Source organism: Ahaetulla prasina, chromosome 8 (assembly GCF_028640845.1).
Source record: "Ahaetulla prasina isolate Xishuangbanna chromosome 8, ASM2864084v1, whole genome shotgun sequence".
NCBI lineage: Eukaryota > Metazoa > Chordata > Lepidosauria > Squamata > Colubridae > Ahaetulla > Ahaetulla prasina.
The window spans coordinates 20,874,899-20,898,256 of NC_080546.1; the positions used below are offsets into that span (position 1 = coordinate 20,874,899).

Consider the following 23,358-nt stretch of genomic DNA (forward strand, 5'->3'; position numbering starts at 1 on the left):
CCAATGTCTGCATGTGCATTATTGCATTTAGAAACTGCACTTGCATCTTTATATACTAAAGAACAATCAGATGGTGTGTTTATATATAGATGGGTTGATATCAGATCACTTTCTGAAAAATATCTACATTTCCAGAGAGTTAATTAAAATCAATAGCAAAAAAAATAAATAAAGCTTGCAAAGTAATTGAAATACTTCTGGACTAATGCTCTTTACGTTAGATATTGAACCCGGTTTCTTGATAAATAGCAGAAATCTATTTGATAGGATCCTCTTACTAAGTATCGTGGAATGGTGTCCTTTCATCAATAGATGTTAATTGTAGACTCCTACCTAGAACTCCAAGATTCTTTTCCTAGACTGATATTTATTATTATTTATGTATTAAATTGTTTGTCAACAAGTACAAGGAAACAAGTATCAGTATAGACATAGACATGGACACATGAAAAAAAATGGAACAAATAAATGGATATAAATTGGCAAAACATAGCCATAAACACATAAAATGATTACATATAAATGGGGACAGTAGGACAGGGACCGTAGGCACGCTGGTGTGCTTATGCACGCCCCCTTAGGGACCTCTTAAGATACGTGTAAGGTCCACGGTAGACAGTTTAAGTTAAAGGTATGGGGTTTAGAGAAACTAACAACAGGATCAGGTGGAGTGTTCCAGACGGGTGAAATCCATCAGGTTCTGACAGGTTCTGGAGAACCAGTAGCGAAAATTTTGAGCAGTTCAGAGAACCGGTAGTAGAAATTTTTAGTAGTTCGGAGAACCAGCCAATACCACCTCTGGCTGGTCCCAGAGTGCGGTGGGAATGGGGATTTTGCAGTATCTTTCCCCTGGAGTGGGGTGAAAATGGGGATTTTGCAGTATCCTTCCCCTGCCACGCCCACCAAGCCACACCCACTAAGCCACAACACACCCACCAAACCACGCCCACAGAACCAGTAGTAAAAAAATTTGAATATCACCACTGCTTCCAAACATTTACTACTCTATTGCTGAGGTCGTATTTTCTGCAATGATGATGTTTTATATGAACATGTTCCTTAAGAATAAAGGGATTTTCTTCTGCAATTCAAATTCTTATCATTCTACCCTTCTTGCCCCACAGGAGGAGAAGTTCCCTATACCACACTGGCAACTCGAATGATGATGGGTGCCTGGTGGCTGTTTGCCTTGATCGTCATCTCATCCTACACTGCAAATCTAGCAGCTTTTCTCACCATCACTCGAATTGAGAACTCCATCCAGTAAGTTTGCGCAAGCTTGGGAGTAAGAGTCTACTAGGATCTTTGGCCAAAATCCAAGCCAGAAGCTAGAGTGTAGAAGTAGGAGATGACCAGGTTGAGCCCAAGGGATGGTTCAAGCATGTCATCAGCCTTGGGTCTCAAGTCCAACCCATCTTGAATTACGTTGACTCTTATACCACCAATTTGCTTTGACAAGTAGTGAGAGTGTTAATATGCAATAAATCTGTTAGTTATTTGAACTGCCTTACAGTAACTGTTGTGGCCCGCCAGCAGCCAGCAGAGCTGGCAGCAGATTCAGACAGTGAGGAAGTTGGGGAGGAATGTGGGCCAGTCCTGGAGTCTGGGGAAGGCTTGGACGAGGGCTCTGAGTCAGAGGCAGAGAGGGGGCCAAGGCCATCTGGTAGTTCTTTGCTGCCTCCAGAGTCTACGGGGTCTGACATCAGCGAGGCAGAAGAACAGTGGGAACCTGTTCCCAGTGTGCGCAGGTGCAGAGCTGCCAGAAGACAGGAACAATTAAGAAAACAGGGTCGATTTGGGAGTAAGGTTTGGAGATGATTGGCCCCTTCCATAAGACATAAAAGAGAAGCAAATGGGATGTTAGCTTTTGCAGAAAGCAATTAGTTCATCTGGTCGGTAAAAGCTCTGGAAAAGTTCTGTTTGACTCTGTGCTAAGTTTGGCCTTGCCCTGCATGTGGCAATTAGTTCTCTGGCAGCATTCCAAGGGAGATAAGGCCGGTGTTTGTAAACACTTCCCTGAAAGACTGTTTGAGAAGCCTTTCAGACTGGAAATGACAATAATTCACAGCCGTATGAATTAAAGAGGTTTGCCGGGACTAAGATTGTGCTGTATACTTTCTAAGGAAGCCTAGGTCAGAACAGTAACATTCTACCTTCCTTGCCTTTTGTTCCCATCCCTATACTTTTTAAAATAAGACTAATCATAGTGAAGTGCACACACACACACAAATAAGTCTGGCCAGAAAGTATGGCTGATGGCTGCCTGCACCCATCATTTCAGAATAACAGAATAACAGAGCTGGAGGTCTTCTAGTCCAACCCCTTCCTCAGGCCGGAAACCCTGTACCATTTCAGACAAATGGTTGTCCAATTTTCTTCTTAAAGATCTCCCGTGTTGGAAATCCCACAACTTCTGGATGCAATTTCAATAGTTCCATAATTAATCTGGTGCCACACTAAAATATATTCTCAGATATAACATTTCAACAAAGGTTCTAAATAGAGTCCTGAGACATGATTAGATTATGAAATAGATTAACAGTGATTACAGTAGTAATGTTGGTGACAACACTAGAATCCTTGTTGTTGTTTTTTGCTTTGTTTCTTTTATTTTTTTCCTTCCCTGTTTTAATAACAGTGGAAAAGGAAAACAAAGACTTTCAGAATGGCTGGTGGTCTCATCTTATCTGCTGGGAGGTGAAAGGTTTTCTGGCTCTCACGGTTTTACTACTTTTGACTACTGTTTTACTGTCTGTGTAGGAGAACATTTTTCTCCTAAGGGCGGCTCCATTTATTCTGAAGCCACTGCCATAGGACTGTCAAGGTCTCTGTCAGGGGGCAGGAGAGGAATTACCTGTTCCCTACATTTGCAGTTATTCCCTATATAGAAAGCGTACCTAGGCATTTTCTCTATCATGTCTTTTTTTGTGTGAAAAGTATGTCCTGCATCTTCATTATTGATCTTTGCAGACCTTGGCAAACCTGCAAGTGAGAGAGAATATAACAATTCAAGATGGTCTGGGTCAGCATTTCTCAGCATCGGTAACTTTAAAGAGGTGTGGGTATCAACCCTCAGACTTCCCTAGCCAACGTGGTTGGCCAGTGAATTCTGGGAGTTGAAATCCATACTTCTTAAAGTTGCTAAGATTGAGAAATACTGGTTTAGGTATAACCATACCTTCTTCCTATAAAATTAAAATTCCTCTCCCTTTAACTCAAGGGTGAAACCTACTGGTTCGGAAGTGCAAGCACCCCCTGCGCGCGCACTCCATGCACATGTGCACATCATATGCACGCTTGGACCCTCTACACATGCACAAAACCTACTGCGCATGCGCAGAGGGTAAAAAACAGGTTACTTCCTGGTTTTTACCCTCTGACCGGGCAGCTGACCAGGCAGCTGTGTGAAGCTTCGTGCTGCCGTTGCTACCAGTTCTCCAAACCACCACCCGCAATTGCTACCGGTTCAGCCGAACCAATCCAAACTGGTAGCATTTCACCCCTGGTTCAACTCCCTAAACAAGGAGCATGGTGGCTCTTGTGGTTAGGACGCTTGTTGGAAGTTAGCAAGACCATGTTCAAGACTTGAGTGCTGCTGTGGGGTAGGGTGACCCCTCGTCCTTTGCTCCAGCTCCTGCCAACGACATAAAAGGAGGCTCCAACTGAATATCCCCCAGATAATGGTCACGTCACCGACTAATCTTTTCAACCTGGAAGCGCCTGGATAATTCTGATATGACTGCAAAACTCCCTAAATAAATGCATTCTGTTTTCTTATGACACAGTTTTCATTCTATCTCTGGAAAGCCTTTGAACATTTAGGCAATGGCTATTTATTGTGTGATCTTTGGCTCTGACTACTGAAACTGAATTCCAATAAATTTATTATTTTCTCAAAAAAGAAAATGAACTGCTCTTTCTGCTGTTAATTGATTCATCCAAATCTCTAAGCTACCCAGCAAGCATTCAAATTTGTAAGCCACCCAGACAAGGCAGACTGTAATTCTTTTTGTGTCCTGTCTGTTTAGTCTGTATTAGAATTAATTCTCATAACCATATAACTATAGGGGAAAAAGGAAAGGAAAATAAAATTGCTTAGTCAAAGCTTCATAAGAATAAATGAATGCATCATAAATAAATGTGCTTTAGAATAAGCAATTAGATGTTGATCCTCATTATTGGATGACTAATTGTCTCTGTGCAGACAGTTTCTATGTTATAAGACAAACTTGTTCATTCTGCAGGCATGTTGTTATTTTCTATATGCCATTTTAATACATAAACTTTAATGCACTCTTTCTTTTGGGGTGAATTGTTTTAATCTATGTGAAGCAGCGCCTTTGCAATCTGATGAGAGCTATATTGTGCAATTACAAATTGTCAGGAGCTAAATTAGTTTGTATGTTTTTGTTCTTGTTTTGTTGTGCTCTTATTAAAATGAAATGATTCTGAGTTTCTAATATCCAGCATCCCAATCTTACGAGTCATTTCAGTTGCAAGGCTTGGATCACAGTTGCTTAAGCAACATCCCTAAAATATGAAATAAGCAAATGGAAATAAATCAAATGGAGCCGACACCATTACATTAAGATTCCAACAGTTCCTTAAGACATGCAATACCACAGATTTTAGCCATGTTAATAGTTATTTCTTTTACACACATATACTTCCATGGAAGAAAGGGACAAAGACTAACCTATCAGGATCACAGGAACTTGGAATAATCTGTGTGGTCCTTTTTGCACAGCACATAAAAATATTTATCTTCCTTGTCTCATCACAAGCTGGCATTTTGTTTCACATAACCTTGGAAGTTGGATCCAAAACACAAACCATTAAGTAATGATGCTAAAGTAATAGTTGCTGTTTTGGGGAAAGTTTTCCCCAAACTATCCTGAAGAGGATAGAGAAGAAAGAGAAAGAGAAAGAGAAAGAGAAAGAGGGGGGGAAGGGGAGGGAAGGGGAGGAGAGGAGAGGAGGGGAGACAAGAGGAGACGAGAGGAGACGAGAGGACAGAGAGAGACTGTATGCTACCAAGTTAGTGTTGAGTCTTGGCAACCACATAGATAAGGTTTTTCTGTGATGATCTATCTGTAACCTGGTCTCTCAGGTCTTTAATAGTGCACCCAGATTCTTGGATGAGAAGCAAAACTTCTTCAAAGAAAAACAAGAAAGTCCGGTTGCTTCTTGAAAAAGCACCTTAGGGACAACCATGACCTGGATGACTGAGACTCTCCATAGACTGCTGGCAAGAACTTACATCTCAGTCAGGTGACAGCTGTAGCCAGCAGGCATTCACCTTGTGCAGTGATTGTATCTCTTTCTGAACTGAAATAACAGAATAACAGAGTTGGAAGGGACTTCGAAGGTTTTCTAGTCCAATCCCCTGCTCAGGCAGGAAACCCTATACTATTTCAGACAAATGGTTGTCCAATCTCTTCTTAAAAACTTCCACTGTTGAAGCATCCACGACTTCTGGACCCAAGTTGTTCCACTGATTAATTGTTCTAACTGTCAGGAAATTGTGAGAAATCCCTTCTCACAATCACTTGCACCATGACCCATCTCTCTTTTGGACAATTACAAGACATTCTACATGGTGCTACCTTTGAAGATCACTAGAAATCTACAAGTAATCCAGAAGGCAGGAACTAGTTATGAACGCTTCTTATTTTGTCCATGTAACACCACTAGTCTGTGGGCTGAACTGGTTACCATCAGGCTTCCAGATAAAGTATATAGTTTTAACAGTTACCTACGGTATATAGCTCATCATGGCTTGGGATCTGGTTACATACTGAACTGTTTTCCTTCTGCTATTTCTGCCCACCCAGAATCATTTGATGTTCTGCTGGTTCCAGCTGTACATCACTGTCATCTTGCAGGACTGAAAAGGCATGCCTTCTTGCTACTGTACTTGTGCTGTGGAGCAGTTTTCTCCTGAGGTCCACATGGGCTTTTATAAAGTCATAGAAAATGCTTTAGAATACAATGTAAAAATGGGCTTCCTGGCAGTGGTTGGTTGGGATTAGTCATATTCAATGCATGGCATATATTTTACTGGGAGTTTTGTTCTTTTCTTTGCTTGATGTTATAATCCTATTCTGAGTGCTACCTGTGCTACACTTCCTAACTAAGGTAGCATACAGGTTTCTAGTACTGTTGTGGTCCACCAGCAGCCTGCAGAGCTGGCAGCAGAGTCAGACAGTGAGGAGGCTGGGGAAGACAATGGGTCAGTCCTGGAGTCAGAGGAAGGCCCGGATGAAGGCTCTGCGTCAGAGGCAGAGATGGAGCCAGGGCCATCTGGGAGTGATATGTGGACTCTGGAGCCTCCAGATGCAGACAGCAGAGAGGCAGAGGAACAGGAGGAGCCTGTTCCTAGTGCACGCATGTGAAGAGCTGCCAGGAAAACTAGAGCATCTAAAGCAAAAAAGACAACTCAGGAGTAAGGCCAGGAGATGATTGGTCCCGCCCATAAGGCTTAAAAGAGCAGCAACGGCTCTTGGGTTCTTTGTAGGAAAGCAACGTTGCTACAATTGTTTCTTGTCTCCTGTTTCTGAACTTCGTGGGGTTCTTGCCAAGAAGAGCCTTTGGCAGGGTGCCAAAGAAGACAAAGGTTTGTGATAAGGCCAAAGGACTTTTTATGAAGGCCTTTTTTTGGATAATAATTTGGACTAAGCTGAGAATGAAGTAATTCTCAGTTGTTCTAATAAAATATGTTTCTTTTTGGACTGATTGTGACTGGTAATAACTACTTAGGACTAGGTCACAACAAGTACATTATAACATATTTATACTGGTCTATTAAATATTTTAGATTTCAATGACCAACATTAATCGATTGCAGTGAAAATTGCATAGAATGATGCTTCTCCAAGTATTTTTGGCCGGGCTGGGAGCAGTTCTCTTCTCATGTTATACTAGGAAAATTCCTGCACAGATAATGTATGTTTTACATTAATCTTCTGCTTTTCTTATTGTGTTTTCTAGTTATTTGCTATTACACTGGTGAGGGGGGGAACCTCATCTCTATCATAGTTCTGGTTTGCTTTTTAAGCAATGAAGGAACAATTCCTGGAGTTTGAAGATGAAGTATGTTCCCATCACCATAATTCAGTGGTGTTCCCCAGTGTCTGTTATAGTTATTAATTATTCTAACAGCAGTATATGTACGCAAGTTGCTATGTTAGATCTTACCTTGATGAATGTTGTGGCCATGATGAATTCTGGAAGCAACGAAGTCAAATTGGCAAGATATGCTCGTTAGAAACCATAGACTGAGGAATGGCTGTCTCCTATTCCATTATCATTAGGTGCCCTGAAAATTACACTTGCAATTATAGAAAGCTCTATATGCGATCTGATGTTGGAAAGATCACTACTCTCAGGAGATGCAAATGCTTATTAAGAGAATAAGTGGCAACTTGAAATTAAACTTGAATAGCTAACTTTTTTTTTATAGCATTTTTCATTAGCTTTTATGCACTTTCCTTTTTTGGGACATGTTCTTCCTTTTCTGAGGACAGAGATATACTGTTTATCTAGATTTTTGAGAGATTGTGGAAAGCTTTGGATACAGACATCAATTCCAGTTCTAAACAAATTATTATGGTGTCCACACTGCTTATGTACAAATAAACCAAATCCAAAGGGATGTTGTAATCTAGTGTAGTTTTTATTAGGCTATTATTTTTCTCTAGCAGCTCCTTCTTGCCTTTAACAAATTGGCCATTAAGTTGATTTGGCTGGTGCTTTTAAAAAGGCAGTCCTCTAAAAGAAAGCAAAAGCTGACCATCCATTACCATTGGCCTAGATATCAGGTTCATTTTCTGGACATAATTGCTCCATTGGTGGATTGACAGGTCAGTTTAGAATGTAACAGAACATAAACTGAAATACATTGTCCTGAATTCTTGCAAAATCAGTCCCGTCTCTTGATTAGGGCAGCAAAAACCTGTGGACTCCCCGGAAGCAAACCGCTGCCTTGATTGCAATCCTTCCAAATTTTGATAGATGATAGAAAGAGATTGATCAATCAATTGGAATAGAGATGGAAGGTCCTCTGGTCCGACCCCTTGCTCAACAGGAAACCCTATAACATTTCAGACAAGTCCAAACTCTTCTTAACAACCTCCAAACAATGAAGCACTTACCATTTCTGAAGGCAAACGGTTCCACTGGTTAATTGTGCTCATTGTTAGGAAGATGCTCCTTAATTCCAGGTTGCTTCTCTCCCTGATTAGTTTCCATCTATTGCTTCTTGTCCTGTCTACAGGTGCTTTGGTAAATAAGTTGAACCCCTTCTCTTTGTGGCAACCTCTCAAATACTGGAATACTGCTTTTATGTCACCCCTAGTCCTTCTTTTCTCTAGATAGTCAAACCCAAATGCTGAAACCAGATAGATGACGGATGTCCAACTCGGGGCATCACATTACTATCGCGTGATGTTTCATGATCTTTTTCCCCTTCATGGAGCTGGGGCGGGCGTGGCCTGTGAATGATGCATCTGGTCCATGGGCTGCCAGTTAGACACCCCTGAGATAAGTTGATAGATGATAGATAGATAGATAGATAGATAGATAGATAGATAGATAGATAGATAGATAGATAGATAGGGAGGGAGGGAGGGAGGGAGGGAGGGAGAGATGGATAAAGAGACAGATAGATGATAGAGACATAGAGATAGAGGATAGCTAGAGGATAGATAGATAGATAGATGATAGACGGATAGATTATAGATAGATAGATAGATAGATAGATAGATAGATAGATAGATAGATAGATAGATAGATAATTAAAAGATAAATATTGTAGACATTAAAATGCCTTGTAATTCAGTCTACATGATGCAGCCCTTGAAAACGACTTGAAAACTTCAGTTGGTATCGAAGGCGGCATCTTACCCACTATTGCCACATTGTACAACTGCTTTAGGTGATCCATTGGCTGCCAAGGTGTTTCCAAGTGAAACTCAGAACCCTGGTACCTTTAAAACTCTATATGGCTTTGCACATGGGTATCTAATTGCCTGCCTGTCCTAAGCAGTTGTTGTGGCCCACCAGCGACCAGTGGAGCTGGCGGCAGACTTGGACAGTGAGGAGGTTGGGGAGGAACATGGGCCAGTCCTGGAGTCTGGGGAAGGCTCTGATGAGTGCTCTGCATCGGAGGCAGAGATGGGGCCAGGGCTGTCTGACAGTTACCAATTACCTTCTGAGTTGGAGATAAGTTGTGCTGAAGAACAGCTGGAGCCTGTTCCCAATGTGCACATGCGCAGAGCTGCCAGGAGAAGGGAACAGTTAAGGAACAAAGGCTAACCCCAGGAGTAAAGACACAGGTGGACGGTGAATGGCTCCTCCCATAGGGAATAAAGAGTAGCAAAAGGGGAGTGGAGTTTGCAGGAGACAATTAGTTTATTTCATTAGTGTGAAGATCTGTTCGTGACTCTCAGAGACTCCTTGCCAAGTATTTTCTTGTACAGGATTGCATTTGGAAGATATCGGCCTGGCAGCTCTCCACGCCTGATAAGGTCTGTGGTTGTAAATTCACCCTTGAAAGACTGTTTGCCGGGACTTTCCTGGATGTGAATGAGAGGAATTCACATTGGCTTAATAAAAAGGGATTTTGTCAGGACAAGGAGTCTGCTTTGAGCTTTTGTAAAGCCTAAGTCAGAACAGTAGTCTCAGGTGTAAAATGCTTATCAAAGGTTCCAGTCTACCAAGAGGGGCCTGAATGGTGAGCATTCTTAATACCAGCTCCACTTCTAAGAAATAGTTTGCTTCCTGAGACAAGAATATCCATCTGTTTCATAGTCTTCTCAATCTAGTAACCACTTGAACTGTTCTGGAAGACCTTTGGAGACGGTCACAACTGCCTACATCCATATGCCTAAAATATGTGTATATTTTTTCCTATTTGATATTAATCATTACTAATTTGGTATCGACATTTCTTAAGGTAATTTTATGTTACTGTTGTTGTCCAAGGACTCAAGCAGTAAAATAATAGTGCTCATAAATAAAGAATAAACAGTTAAATAAAATTACTGAGCACCCAATAGGTCAGAGGTGTCAAACTCAAGGCCCGAGAGCTGGATCTGACCCATGGGTGCTTAGATTTGGTCCACAGGACCGCACTGGAGCAGCCCGCAGTGCCTTTGCCAGTGAAAATGGGCTCCCAAGCTCTGTTTTTGACTATGATGGCCTCCTGCAACCCTCTGCCAGTGAGCTATGTTTTCACTGGCAGGGGGTTGCAAGAGGCCGTCGTAGCCAAAATCAGAGCTCGGGAACCCATTTTTGCTGGCAGAGTGCTTGGGCCACCACAGGTGCCCCCAGCATGAGTGACGTCAAGCTGGCCATGCCTACCCTAGCCACACCCACCCGGCCCCCAAGGTCCAACATAACCCTGATGCAGGCCTTAATGAAATAGACTTTTGACACTCCTGCAATAGGTTATAAACTCCACACTCTCTCACCCATTTAAGGGAAAGGGTATTATACTAAATGCACATTAACCTTAGTGCCCAAAACTAAACATACATGTTTAGAAACAATACAGCTGATGCCCTGGTTATGAATGATAGAATTGACTGCTCAATGACTATAAAACCAGCATGTGAGTCTCAAAAGACAGATAAAAGAGATACTATTGGACACAGCTCAGCCCAGCAAGTCAATTTTTGTGTTTATCTTACGCATTTCCTTCAGGAACCTTAAAATGACATATGACACCACAATGGCAGGAAATGGAGTGGCTCACCTGTTGCTGGATTGCAATGAAATCCTATTTTTTATTTATTTTTATTTATTTATTGGATTCTATAGAAGTATACTTCTATAACTCAAAATAGTAATTGTATGGTTATGGAAGATGGCAAAATAGCTATCCCCAATTTGTTTCCTCCAGAAATCCTGGACTTACAACCTGGGTTATCTTCCAGCAAGCTGGGTTTTTGTAGTTGAACATATCTGGCAGATTAGACGGGGCCGTTTCCTACATTTCAGTTCAGATTCTGCAATCTCTTATGTGTGCATTTTTTTAAAATAATTTTCCGTTGGCTTTGCAAAAGACTCTAAACATCCCAGCCCTTTTATCTGCCCTTAAGTGTCATCAGCGAGATTTGTGCACTTGGCATAAAGCTAATTTGTGCCAGCAAATTCTTAATGGCTCCTAGCTGTTAGATTGGAGGAGTTCTTCAGAAAGTCTAATGAATGTCATTAAAAAAAATGGAGGCCTGCCTAAGTGGTCCACAAGGATGGGTAAATAAAGGGAAAGATGTCAGGTCTGCAGACTTTCAGAGATTGCCCGAAAATTGATTTGAAGCTGGTGGTATTTCAGAATTCCATATATGTATAAAGGCTCTAATGTGCACGTGCTGGTGAAAAAAAGAAAGAAAGAAACAGTAGGGGTTGGCAGGGAAGCTGTGAGAATAAGATGAAGAAGCTAGAGGACTACCAAATGAACAAAAGGTTCAGAAAGTCCCTATTTATTAAAATGAAATCTTTCTATGAAAATGTATGCAGCACAGCATGTTCCCTCTCTGTTATTTGGGAATATAAATAATATAAAGCTCATGAAAAGATAGATTAAAAGAAAACTTGGTTATTTTATGCACTGTTTGAGGCTGAAATATTGAAACCCCTTTCTGTACATGGGAGTATTAAGGTGACAGGACTCGCTCCATGCAGTTCAGTTCAAGGTTGATATGAAATATCTTCGCACGATATATTTTGGATTGATGGATTTACTGCAGAATGTAGGCATTTTATTTTTATTTCAGTTTGAACTTCAGTGCACATGTATGCAGCACACTATTCAATTTCTATGTTAGCCAAAGAAGTCAGGAAAGGTAATTCAAGTAAATTAAAGGAATGGGGTAAGAAAATATAGCTTAAAATATAAATAAAATGAAGTGTATTTCTATCTCTTACCCATATCCAAATTTGGTATGCTTCTTTATAGCTTTCTCAATGTGCAATCATCTTTCTTTCCATCTGCTCCATGCATTGTTTCATACTTTTTGATCTTTAAATCTCTAACTCTCTAAAGGTACTTTTTTCAAGAGGCAACTGGACTTTCTTGTTTTTCTTTGAAGATGTTTCACTTCTCATCCAAGAAGCTTTTTCAGCTCTGACTGGATGGTGGGGAATGGGAAGATTTATATTCCTTGCAGGCAGCTGGTCATTTGCATTCCTTTAGAGAGTCGTTGAGGCCATTTGGAGGTTTACCTGTTTCCTCAGGATTACCTGAGTCAGGGGTGAAATCCAGCAGGTTCTGACAGGTTCTGGAGAACCGGTAGCAGAAATTTTGAGTAGTTCGGCAAATACCACCTCTGGCTAGCCCCAGGCGTGGGGAGGGAATGGGGATTTTGCAGTATCCTTCCCCCAGGAGTGGGATGGGAATGGAGATTTTGCACTATCCTTCCCCTGCCATGCCCATCAAGCCACACCCACAGAAATGGTAGTAAGAAAATTTGGATTTCACCACTGACCTGATTTGTTGAAAAGTTGGAGCTGTGCTTTCTGCAGGAAGCTGAACCTTGGATAAGAAGCGAAACATCTTCAAAGAAAAACAAGGAAGTCCAATTCATCATCATCTTTTAACGATCCCATAATCCCTTGCAGGGTGGAGTCTGGGCAACTGAATTGAGCTAGCAGAGTTTTTAATGGCCAGGTGCCTATCCTGTCACTAATGCGGAATTTTGTTCAGCAGATATATTCTCATTGTGCCCAGAGAGAGAAATATCTGCCTCTACCTAGGATCGAACTTACAGCCTCCTGATTGTGAGGTCAGAGCTCTACCTCTAGGCCAGGGGTCTGCAAACTTGGCTCTTTTAAGACTTGTGGACTTCAACTCCCAGAGTTCCTCAGTCAGCAAAGCAAAGCTGGCTGAGGAACTCTGGGAGTTGAAGTCCACAAGTCTTAACAGAGCCAAGTTTGCAGACTCCTGCTCTAGGCCACCGTACCACTCACAAGAAAGTCCAGTTGCCCCTTGAAAAAAGCACCTTTGGGACAACTATGACCTCCCTAGAGAATTTCCCTAGACACTCTACCTCTCTATTTTAGGAACATTATCAATCCCATTCAACCATTTCATATGTTGGTTTTAAAAATATGATGCCCTGTTCCTTACATCTATAGGATCAAACCACCTCAATGTACGACTCTCGTTTTTGTATTCAGACCACTTTCAGTCAGCACTCATTCATGGTGACGTTTACCTTTTTTCCTAACGTGCACCTTTCTCTGCATGTAAACAATTGGATGCAAGCATTTCCTTATAAACAACAATTTTAGATTAGTTTCTACTGGCATTTTCATTTTAACATTTTCTATCAATTTTCCTGTATTTGTTAAACATTCTACCAGAATACAAAAATTCATCTGCTTATTATTTTTTTTGCATGATTTATATATAACTTACAATTATTTATTGTTTCAAATATAGCAACCTTGGTTTTGGATTCATTTTCAGAACCATACTCTTTATTGCATTATGCAATATACAGCTTATGTAATATTCATTGCAAATCATTCAGGTGTTCAGCTAACAACACAACACCATTAGCACACAGGTGTATGCATATATTTGCATCTTCAATCTACACCCATTGACTGTCACTGAAAGCTCTCCTTTATCTGTCCATACATCTTATTCCATGCTCAATCCTGAACTATTTGCATTTCATTTTTGTTCTTGTTTTATTGATTGATTGATTGATTGATTGATCGTTTGATTGATCAATCGATTATGTCTCATTAATTCAGTGTAAACTTTTCATGACTACATAAATAAACTTTGTTAAATCTTCTCTTATTGATACCAGTATGCCAACTGGCATACAGTACCTGTCCACCTATTGGTCCTAGTCTCATTCTCCATATTTGCCAGTATAGTTTGATTAGAATCTTTTCTCGTTTTTTGTTCTCTGGACAAATTTCCTTAGATATTCAATACATTTCTGTAGCCTTCCCATTGATGGTGCCAAATTGAAGCTTTTCCGAGTTCAGAGGCCTTTTAGCTGGCTTCATTTATTTTCTATGTCTGATCCCATCTTAGATATCTTTATAGATATCATGATACTTCTTCTGGTCTTTTTCTGTCTGTGCATCTCTCTCTAATTCTTTGGTAAGTTTCTTCCTGTGGTTTTTGTCCTTGGCTTTGGCTTTGCTATTCTTGGCAATTCTCACCATCTGTTTGGACATCCAGTTTGTTTTCTTCTGTTTCTTAAAATTTTGGCAGTCTCTTTGCACATTCATTCTTTGAATTCATTCTACAGTTCCCCTGGCTCCCGAACAATAATATTCAAGACTTCAAAGTGATTCTTGATGTTCTCCTTGAAAATTGTGTGAATGTATGCTCAAGAGCATATTGTGGAAACCAGCTCTCTTTGTTCCTTGGCTTTAGCTTGATATGGAACTTGCACATTAGCACTTTGTGATCTGTTCCACATTCAACCCATGGGATTATCTTTGTTGTTACAACCGAGCTCTTCCATCGCCTTCTACCAGCTTGATGTCTTTGTGCTTTATCTAGCGATGTACTTGTATATTGGCATCATTTTGGCTGTTGGACGATTGTATTAGCTGTGAAGAAGTTGGCAGATGCTGATAAGTTATTCTTCTACATCATTTCACTTGCCTTGGCCATACAGTTTAATTACATTCTCCTTCTTATTTCCAACTGTGGCATTTTGCTTGCACATTCTGGCAACTTCAGATTGAACTGGATCATAAAACCTGTCAACTTTCTCTTTTTCTGCATCAATAAACATGGCTAATCATCATGTTAAAGGGTTGCCCAAAAAATGGGCAATTGGGTGTTATTTGGTCACTTAACTACATCATGCTGTCGTCGTTACATCTTTTTGACTATGAAAGCAATGTCATCCCTTACTTTTCACAGAGTCATATCTTGGTATTTGACTGCTTAGAAACTCATTGAATTTGGTACTCAAACATTTTGATGGGAAAATTTTGTCCCACTATTCGTCTTTTGTTCGATACTCAACCTGCAAGCTAGAACTGGTTGGTGTTGGTTACCTCATGACTCGCTACCCTTCCCAACCAAAATAAAAGGTGTGGGTTACCATTGTCATCTTTCTAGGATAAAACTACTGTCAGACCTGGAAGCCATATTACCTTGGTGTCTTCAGGATCCAGGCTTGCCACAATCCTACCGTGGGAAGTTGGGAGGGGGGATTGCGTGAGTGAAGTAGAATTAGCCATAACAAAACTTTGCAGAGACGTTCAAGGCCATGGTGTCTGACAGCTGTGTAGAGAAGAACGTGGAGGTTGTCTTCTGTACGTGAAGGAACTAATTAGAGCAGTGGTGGACATGTGGGAGAAGTGGGCATGGTCTTGAACTTTCTTTTGGGTGAGGAAAACCCGGAAGATCTCAGATTCGGGTTTTTCATAGATGTGCCAATATGACATCTCCAATAAAAGTTAGCTGTGGGGAACTGCAAGCCTCGGAGTTTGGTTTTGTTGGGGCTGTTACTTGGAACCCTGACAACTACATCACATTTCCAAATTTTGTTCATTGTCCCTTTTTGATCAGACTTCTGACAAATACCTTCCCAAGTACAGTACATTTAACAAACAAATGGCTTGGCAAGTTTTTGCATTCACTAACATCCCCTTCTTCATTCTTCCAATCATCCAGTACAGATTCAAATATTTGAATAAATTGCACAATGTCTCACAAGCATTTCCACTTTTCCCAAATTACACCATCTGCAATTGCAACCTTTTTTCAAAATCTTCACAGTCCTATAGCTTCCTATTCATATTTTTTCTTGCACACTAACATTGAAAGCATTCGTTTAAATGAAGCTCTATCACTAATTGTTCCTCCAACATCTCCTCATTTCAACCCTGTTTCAAATGATTGCATCATTTTTGTTTTTAATCATATTCTACTGGATGCTTCTGTTTACCCAATTAAAGATTTTTTTTAAATTTCTCCCCAACATATTCTGCATTTTTTCTCAGTTTTTTAATCATAACGGTCCTTTGGTTTTGGTTTTGCTTTTGTATACACCCTTTGCAACTGTCTGGAAATTGAGCCATGGCAACTGGTCTTCTTTTCTTTTTGGTTTGAAACTTTTAACTGCTTATCCAAGTAGCTTCTTCAATCTTTGCAATTATTTCTCCTTATACACTTTTGGCAGTTTATTTCTCTCATTCTGTTATTTTACAGCAATTATCCTTTCACACACACTTTGACCCACACCTTTTTTCACATAGATATTGTCTATGCCCCAATGTTCATCATGGCTTTAATCAATCAAGGCTTTCATATAGTACTTTAATATAATACTGTAATATAGAGGTTACTAGCCAAAAACCATACCCCTGCCATATACAACCTCCCCCCCCCCGATGATAAGAACAGTATCAATCAATTTTGACCAGATTGACCAGTATGCCACAAGCATAAGTAAAGCCCAAAATACATGCTTGCACTATTCCTTGTATGACAAACTGGCTCATTTAGAGCAATGTTTCTCAATCTTGGCAACTTTGGAATTCTGGGGTTGAAATCCACATATTTTAAGCTTTCCAAGATTATTGTTAAGAAACACTAACGTAGAGACTATCTTGCAAACCTGTCTCTCACAACTTTGAGGCATGTACAAGTGCACTGACACATAATTGTGTGTGTGTGTGTGTGTGTATATATATATATATATACACACACACACACATACATACATACATATATACATACATACATACACATACATACATATATGTAGGTCTTGGCATATTCGGGCATGTATGCATGTATGTATGCAGGTCTTTGGTTATTCGGGTTTTCTCCCGCGTAAAATTGGAAGTGTCTTGGCGACGTTTCGACGAAGTCTCATTCGTCATCTTCAGGCTTCAGCTTCGTGCTTCTGGGAGCAAAACCCGAATAACCAAAGACCTACATACACACACACACACACACACACACACACACAGAGAGAGAGAGAGAGAGAGAGAGAGAGAGAGAGATACCCTGTTTCCCCGAAAATAAGACCTCCCCAGATAATAAGCCCAGTCAGGTTTTTTCCAGCTCAGTCAGGTTTTTGAGCGCATGTGCTAAAAATAAAACCCCCCAAATAAGCCATCCCCCAAAATAAGTCCTTTCCGAAAATATTTAAATGCATGCGCAGCCAGTCCCCATCATTTCCTCTTGTTAAGGTTAGGGAAAACAGAGCTGGAAATCAGGTAAGATGACAAGCGGAGCCCCGTCTTGCTCCACGCACCCCAAAATAATAAGACCTCCTCAAAAATAAGGCCAAGCGCTTATTTTGGGGTTCAAAATAATATAAGACAGGGTCGTATTTTTGGAGAAACACAGTAGATAGATAGATAAACACAGACAGATTGACAGACTGTGTAGATAGATGATAAATGATAGATAGACAGACAGACAGACATTGCTCAGGTAGCAAATAATTTTCTGTCCTTTAAAAATCCAGTTTGATAGTTATTTTTGAGAGAGCTAAGGACCAGATTAAAGATTTTAAGATGCCGAATACCTAGCCTGTACAATTCACTTACTACCATATGTGCTTAAAATTTGTATCCCTGCAAATATGGAGTTTTACTTAAACAAGTACAGTTCCACTTTCCACTGAAAATGCAGAGATTTAATAATATATTACAGGCATTTTTATTTTATTTATTTATTAGGTTTTTATCCAGGGCTTTATTACATCATAAGTAACTCAAGGCAGCAAACATGCATTATATACTTGCTTCTTCCTATTTTCCCCACAATAATATCCCTGTGAAGTGAGCTGGGCTGAGAAATACAATGATACTAAATTTATCAGGAAGGTCTGTGGATATTTATTTTCTAAGCTTTCTTTGTTTTGTTTCCCAGGTCTAACAATATCTCTTCTAATGGGTATTCACAGTTGTTTTATTTAAAAAAAAATAGCTTGTATTCCTTGATTAGAACCCATTGACAAATGGTAGCCTTCTGTAACTTCTTTCCTTTTCTTTCTCACCTTTATTTCAAAACCATTCATTGTGATAATTGCTGGTAACATGGAAGAGCTGGTTTGTGTAAAATAACTAATTGAGTTCCTTAGTTGCAAAGATGTAATTTCTGACAAGAAAAGACAAACAATTATAATTTACCATTGTTCTCACTATCAACATTTGAGAATATGCTTATTTCAGTATTGTTTCCTTTCCATTGCCCTTCTATAGAGGAAGATGTTGATTACCATGTTAAAAATCAACTTTTCTATAGAGGAAGATAGTGATTACCATGTTAAGACCAAATTTACTATTAGATTTTTCTCATTACATATGACATCAGGTACTTCTGATACTGAGCAGATTAACTGCAAGAGATGACTACCACAAATAACAAATAAATCATGTTTAAGCTTAAAAATGATTAATGTTTAAGAAGGACCAGGGGAGACATGATAGCAGTCTTCCAATATTTGAGGGGCTTCCACAGAGAGGAGGAGGTCAAGTTATTTTCCAAAGCACCAGAAGACAAGAAGCAATGGATGGAAACTGAACGAGGAGAGATTCAACCTAGAAATAAGGAGAAATTTTCTGACCATGAGAACAATCAACCAATGGAACAGCTTGCTTTCGGAAGTTGTGGGAGCTTCATCAATTGAGACTTTATTTATTTATTTTTTGTCAAATACTTTTTATTTTTTAAAAAAACAACAAAACATAACAAACACTAACATAAAACATATTCTCCTTCTTTACATCAGCTTTGTATTGGTATTCCTCTATTATTTACATTTTCCCTTCTCATTTTCTTTCATTATACTTATCTTTTTGTCCCATTATCCCTTATTTCTGTATATATTCTATCATACCTATCATTATAACAATACATTTTTTTCATGCACTACCTTTTTTTTGTGACCTTTTCCCCTTTTTAGTCATTTACTATTTCTAAATTCTATCCAATTATACAATTTATTCCATACTATATAATATTCCGTATCTTCCTTTTCTTTTATCTTTTTTGTTAATTTATCCATCTCAGCACAGTCCAGAATTTTCCTTATCATTTCCTCCTCCGATGGTATGTTCTCATTTTTCCTGTTCTGAGCACATTCTTGCGGCTGTTATTATCATCAATTGAGACTTTCAAGAAGAGATTGGACTGCCATTTGTCAGAAATGGTGTACAGTCTCCTGCTTAGGTGGGGGGTTGGACTACATGACCTACAAGGTCCCTTCCAACTCTTTTAATCTGTAAATCTGTAAATTCAGCGTAACACAATTACCTTGCAATGACCAGGCCATACTAAAACTTAATGTACTAATCCTTCACTGATGCAATTTATCTGCTCTCCACCAATAGCTGGAGAAGACAACTGTTTACAGGTTACCTTAAGACCACAATTGAGCCCAAATTTTTTGTTGTTAAGTGAGACATTTGTTAAGCCAGCTTTGACTCATTTTCTGGCCACAATTGTTAAGTGAATCACTGCAATTGTTAAGTTACAGTTGTTAAGAGAATCTGGCTTGCCCATCGACTTTGCTTGTCAGAAGCTTGCCAAAGATAATCACAGCAATGGTCATAAATATGAACCAGTTGCCAAGCATCTGAATTTTGATCGCAAGATCATGGGGCTGCTCCAAAGGTCGGAAAACTGTGAAAAACAGCCATAAATCACTTTTTTTCAGTGACATTCCAACTTTGAACGGTCACTAAATGAACTGTTGTAAGTCAAGGACTAGCTGTATGTTCACTTTAGTAAAAAACAAACAAATCCAAGTTGTACACATCAATTATAAACTCTTGACAGTGAATTTATTATTCTCTTGTTTGATCACTCAGAAATCCGAGTTCCCATTTACTTCACCCAAGAAAAATATATTTTTGTCGTTATTTTGTTCATTTTATTACAAAAGGTTGTTTCTTTCTTCAGTTATTCACTAATGTTTCTGGTATTTTAGTACATCGAATCGTTGTTGTTGTCGTTGCTGCTTTGCTGGCGGAAGTATGAGCAATAAAACTGCCTTGGAGACAGCTCTTGACAACCACAGCTGTATCCAGGGATCTGCTGCCTATTTGTTAACAAGGGGGTCTCCAGCCAATGGAGAAAGGAGGGAGGCATGCATTATTAGTGTAGATAAAGCTGAAATCAATGCATCAGTAGGTTGACCCACAGAAAGCAGACGCATAATTTCTAGGTATCTGTAGTATGCTGATTTTTTCACATGTTCCTCCAGCTAATTCTTCTGATTATAGAGATACTAAAGTTCAGTTTTGCCCTGTTTATTGATGCTTTCTATGGTCCCTTTTAGCACTTTAATGTAAGAAATGTAACTTAAGAAATGGTTTGCTGTGTTTATGATATAAGCAATCTTTGTGATTTATCAGTGCTAGAGGAGTGCTTTTACTTTGGTGTCCAGTGGCTAAATCGAATAGATGATAACGGTATGATTCCTATTTCTGGTTATTGCTTGACATCTTGAGGACTGTCTGATGGAAAGGTGTCATATAAATTGGACAGATAAATGAAATCAATCAATTTTAGCCCTTGCTCTTGTCTTTTGTTGGTTTTCTTTTGGATGATGCTAGGTTTTAAACTGTTAATTACCATTTCCATTTTTTAAAAAAAATACTGCAATGGTGAGTCACTTTGGGAATGGCACGTTCCTTAAATCTCAAAAGTGGGATATGAATGAAATAAATAATATTGAACCTTTCCTTCTATGTTGCTTTTTAAAAGAAGCTGACCTGCCCTGATTTTTGTAAAATCCGATCCTTTCTTTTCTCTCCTTTACCCTGTAGCTGTTCTTTCCCTTGTGTCTTAAAACATAACGGCAATTCTCCTAGTCTTGCTTTGACTTTTAAGAATCGTATAAAAACAAAATCAAAATGCCTTAAGAGCTGTTGTCATATGTGCTGTCCTTTGCTTGCCAATAGCCTGGAAATGGGAAATCAAAAATATCTTGTGTTTCTTGTCTTCTCTAATATTTAAGGTCTCTTCAAGATCTCTCCCGGCAGACAGATATTCCTTACGGCACCGTTTTGGATTCCGCAGTCTATGAACACGTAAGGGTGAAAGGGATGAATCCTTTTGAGAAGAATAGCATGTATTCGAAGTTGTGGCAGATGATTAACCGAAGTAACGGGTCCGAGAACAACGTGCAAGAATCCCAGATAGGCATTCATAAGGTAAAGTCGATAGCCCAACCTTTTTCTTGATCTTTAGAAAAATCCTTAGGATTAATGGATTTATTTTACAAAGAGTTTTACCACAGAATTGTTAGGACATGAAAAATAATCACCTTAGAGTGATTTCAGCTTTTGGCTCCTTCTACCCTAAAATTGGGACTGATTTATGTACTTTACTTGGGGGGTGTTGTTCGTTTGTTTTTCAAAAGAAAAGTCAAAGATTTTTTTTTCCCTTGAAAAGATTACCGTATATACTCGAGTATAAGCCGAGTTTTTCAGCACGTTTTTGTGCTGGCGTCTCGGCTTATACTCGGGTCTATCTGACTTATACTCGAGTTTTGTTTTTTAAGCCCTCGGCTTATACTCGATATATACGGCTTATACTCGAGTTTTTTTTTTCTTTTTCACATTTTACCGGACGGGAAGCCCTGCGGTGCAGTGAGGCGGGCGGGGGCCGCCAGCCTTCTCAGCTGAGGAGGAGGGTTTCCCCAACCGGTAGGTGCCTCATTTCCCACCCTCGGCTTATACTCGAGTCCCCAGTTTACCCCAGTTTTTGGGGTAAAATTGGGGACCTTGGCTTATACTCGGATCGGCTTATATTCGAGTATATACGGTAAGCCAGTTGTTCATCACTTTTTTTAAAAAAATATATCTTTGTGTAATTTAGCTCTACCAGTAGAAAGGGGCAGCTATTTACATTAAGGTAAGAACTTTGCCTTTGGCTTAGAACAGTGTTTCTCTACTTGAGGTACTTGTTAACATGTAGCTGTTAACATGGCTGGCTGGTGAATTGTGGGATTTGAAGTCCACACGTCTTAAAGTTGCTGAGGCTAAGAAACCCTGCCTTAAGACGACAGATTTCACCTATTCATTAAGAGAACCAAGATTAGCAGGTTGCTTGTGATTTGTATTGCAACTTTAGGGCTACCAAATTACACTAGAAATACAGAAGGCACGTTCATGAACTTTTTCACAAGTCTTGCCAATTTTCTTTTCCTGACCGCAGTGAAGATCAAGACCTTAGGAATGCCAAACAGCAAGTGAAAAAGAAAGGAGGACAGTAAACATAAATGTTCCATTGTGCTTCAGAGTTTTACAGCTATAGTCACAATTTGGCAAACCCTAAAGAGCTTCTTAAATAAGAATGGTTCACCACTGAGCCAACTCGTTTAAAGAGATGAGGAACTCTTTTCCTCGGAGTTGGAGTTGGAGGGGGGGGCAGGAAGAGGAGGAGGCAGGAGGAATTTACTAAAAGATACAGTTTTCGGATTTAAAAAAAACAGGTTGACTTGTTTTATCTTTTCAAAAAGTTGGCATGCTTAAGAGAATCTGAAAGTCGGGTTCTACATGGTTCATGCTTGTTAAATAACTAATTTTATATATATATATGCCAAAGATTTTATATATATATGCCAAATAACCAAAGACCTACATATATATATATATATATATATATATATATATATATATATATATATATTTCTGAGGTTTTCACGGGTGTTTGTATGTAGGTCTTTGGTTGTTCGGGTTTTCTCCCGTGTAAAATTGGAAGTGTCTTGGCGACGTTTCGACAAAGTCTCATTCGTCATCTTCAGGCTTCAGCTTCGTGCTTCTGGGAGCAATGTGTGATCGCAGCTGTTTCTTCCTTTTAACTGCTAGTGGGGGTTTGAACTGATTGGGTGGGAGCTTGGTTGTGCTCTGATTGGATGGGGTTTTTTTGTGCTCTGATTGGATGGGGGTGTGTCCTCTTTGGGTGGAGGCTTGGTTGTGCTCAGTTTAGTCTGTGTTGCAGGGGGATTTGTCTCATTTGTCATCTTCAGGCTTCAGCTTCGTGCTTCTGGGAGCAATGTTCCCAGAAGCATTGCTCCCAGAAGCACGAAGCTGAAGCCTGAAGATGACGAATGAGACTTCGTCGGAACGTCGCCAAGACACTTCCAATTTTACGCGGGAGAAAACCCGAATAACCAAAGACATATATATACTTAGTCCAACCAATTGTTTATCCCCATTATTCATTGTCACTCTTTTTTGCCATCCAAAGTTTGCAAATTTCCTTTATGCCACTTATGTTAGTCTATGGATACATGGCACCCTACATTACCGCTTATTCTTCCCCATTCCCTCCTGCAGTTATCTGAGGCAAAAAAACATATCTTTTTTTTCAGAGAATATACAGAATCACAATGTGCTTAA

The 23,358-nt window shown here is 39.6% G+C and overlaps 1 protein-coding gene across 1 annotated transcript in view; it reads left to right on the top strand.

Annotated features, from left to right (window-relative positions):
* The window catches only part of GRID2 (glutamate ionotropic receptor delta type subunit 2), a 1,015,350-nt gene that overhangs the window by 811,234 nt on the left and 180,758 nt on the right, over positions 1 to 23,358 (top strand). The window contains exons 10-11 of the mRNA XM_058193169.1: positions 1,125 to 1,263; positions 20,970 to 21,165. Coding sequence (XP_058049152.1) covers positions 1,125 to 1,263; positions 20,970 to 21,165 — 335 coding nt within the window. The remainder of the gene's footprint in view (positions 1 to 1,124; positions 1,264 to 20,969; positions 21,166 to 23,358) is intronic.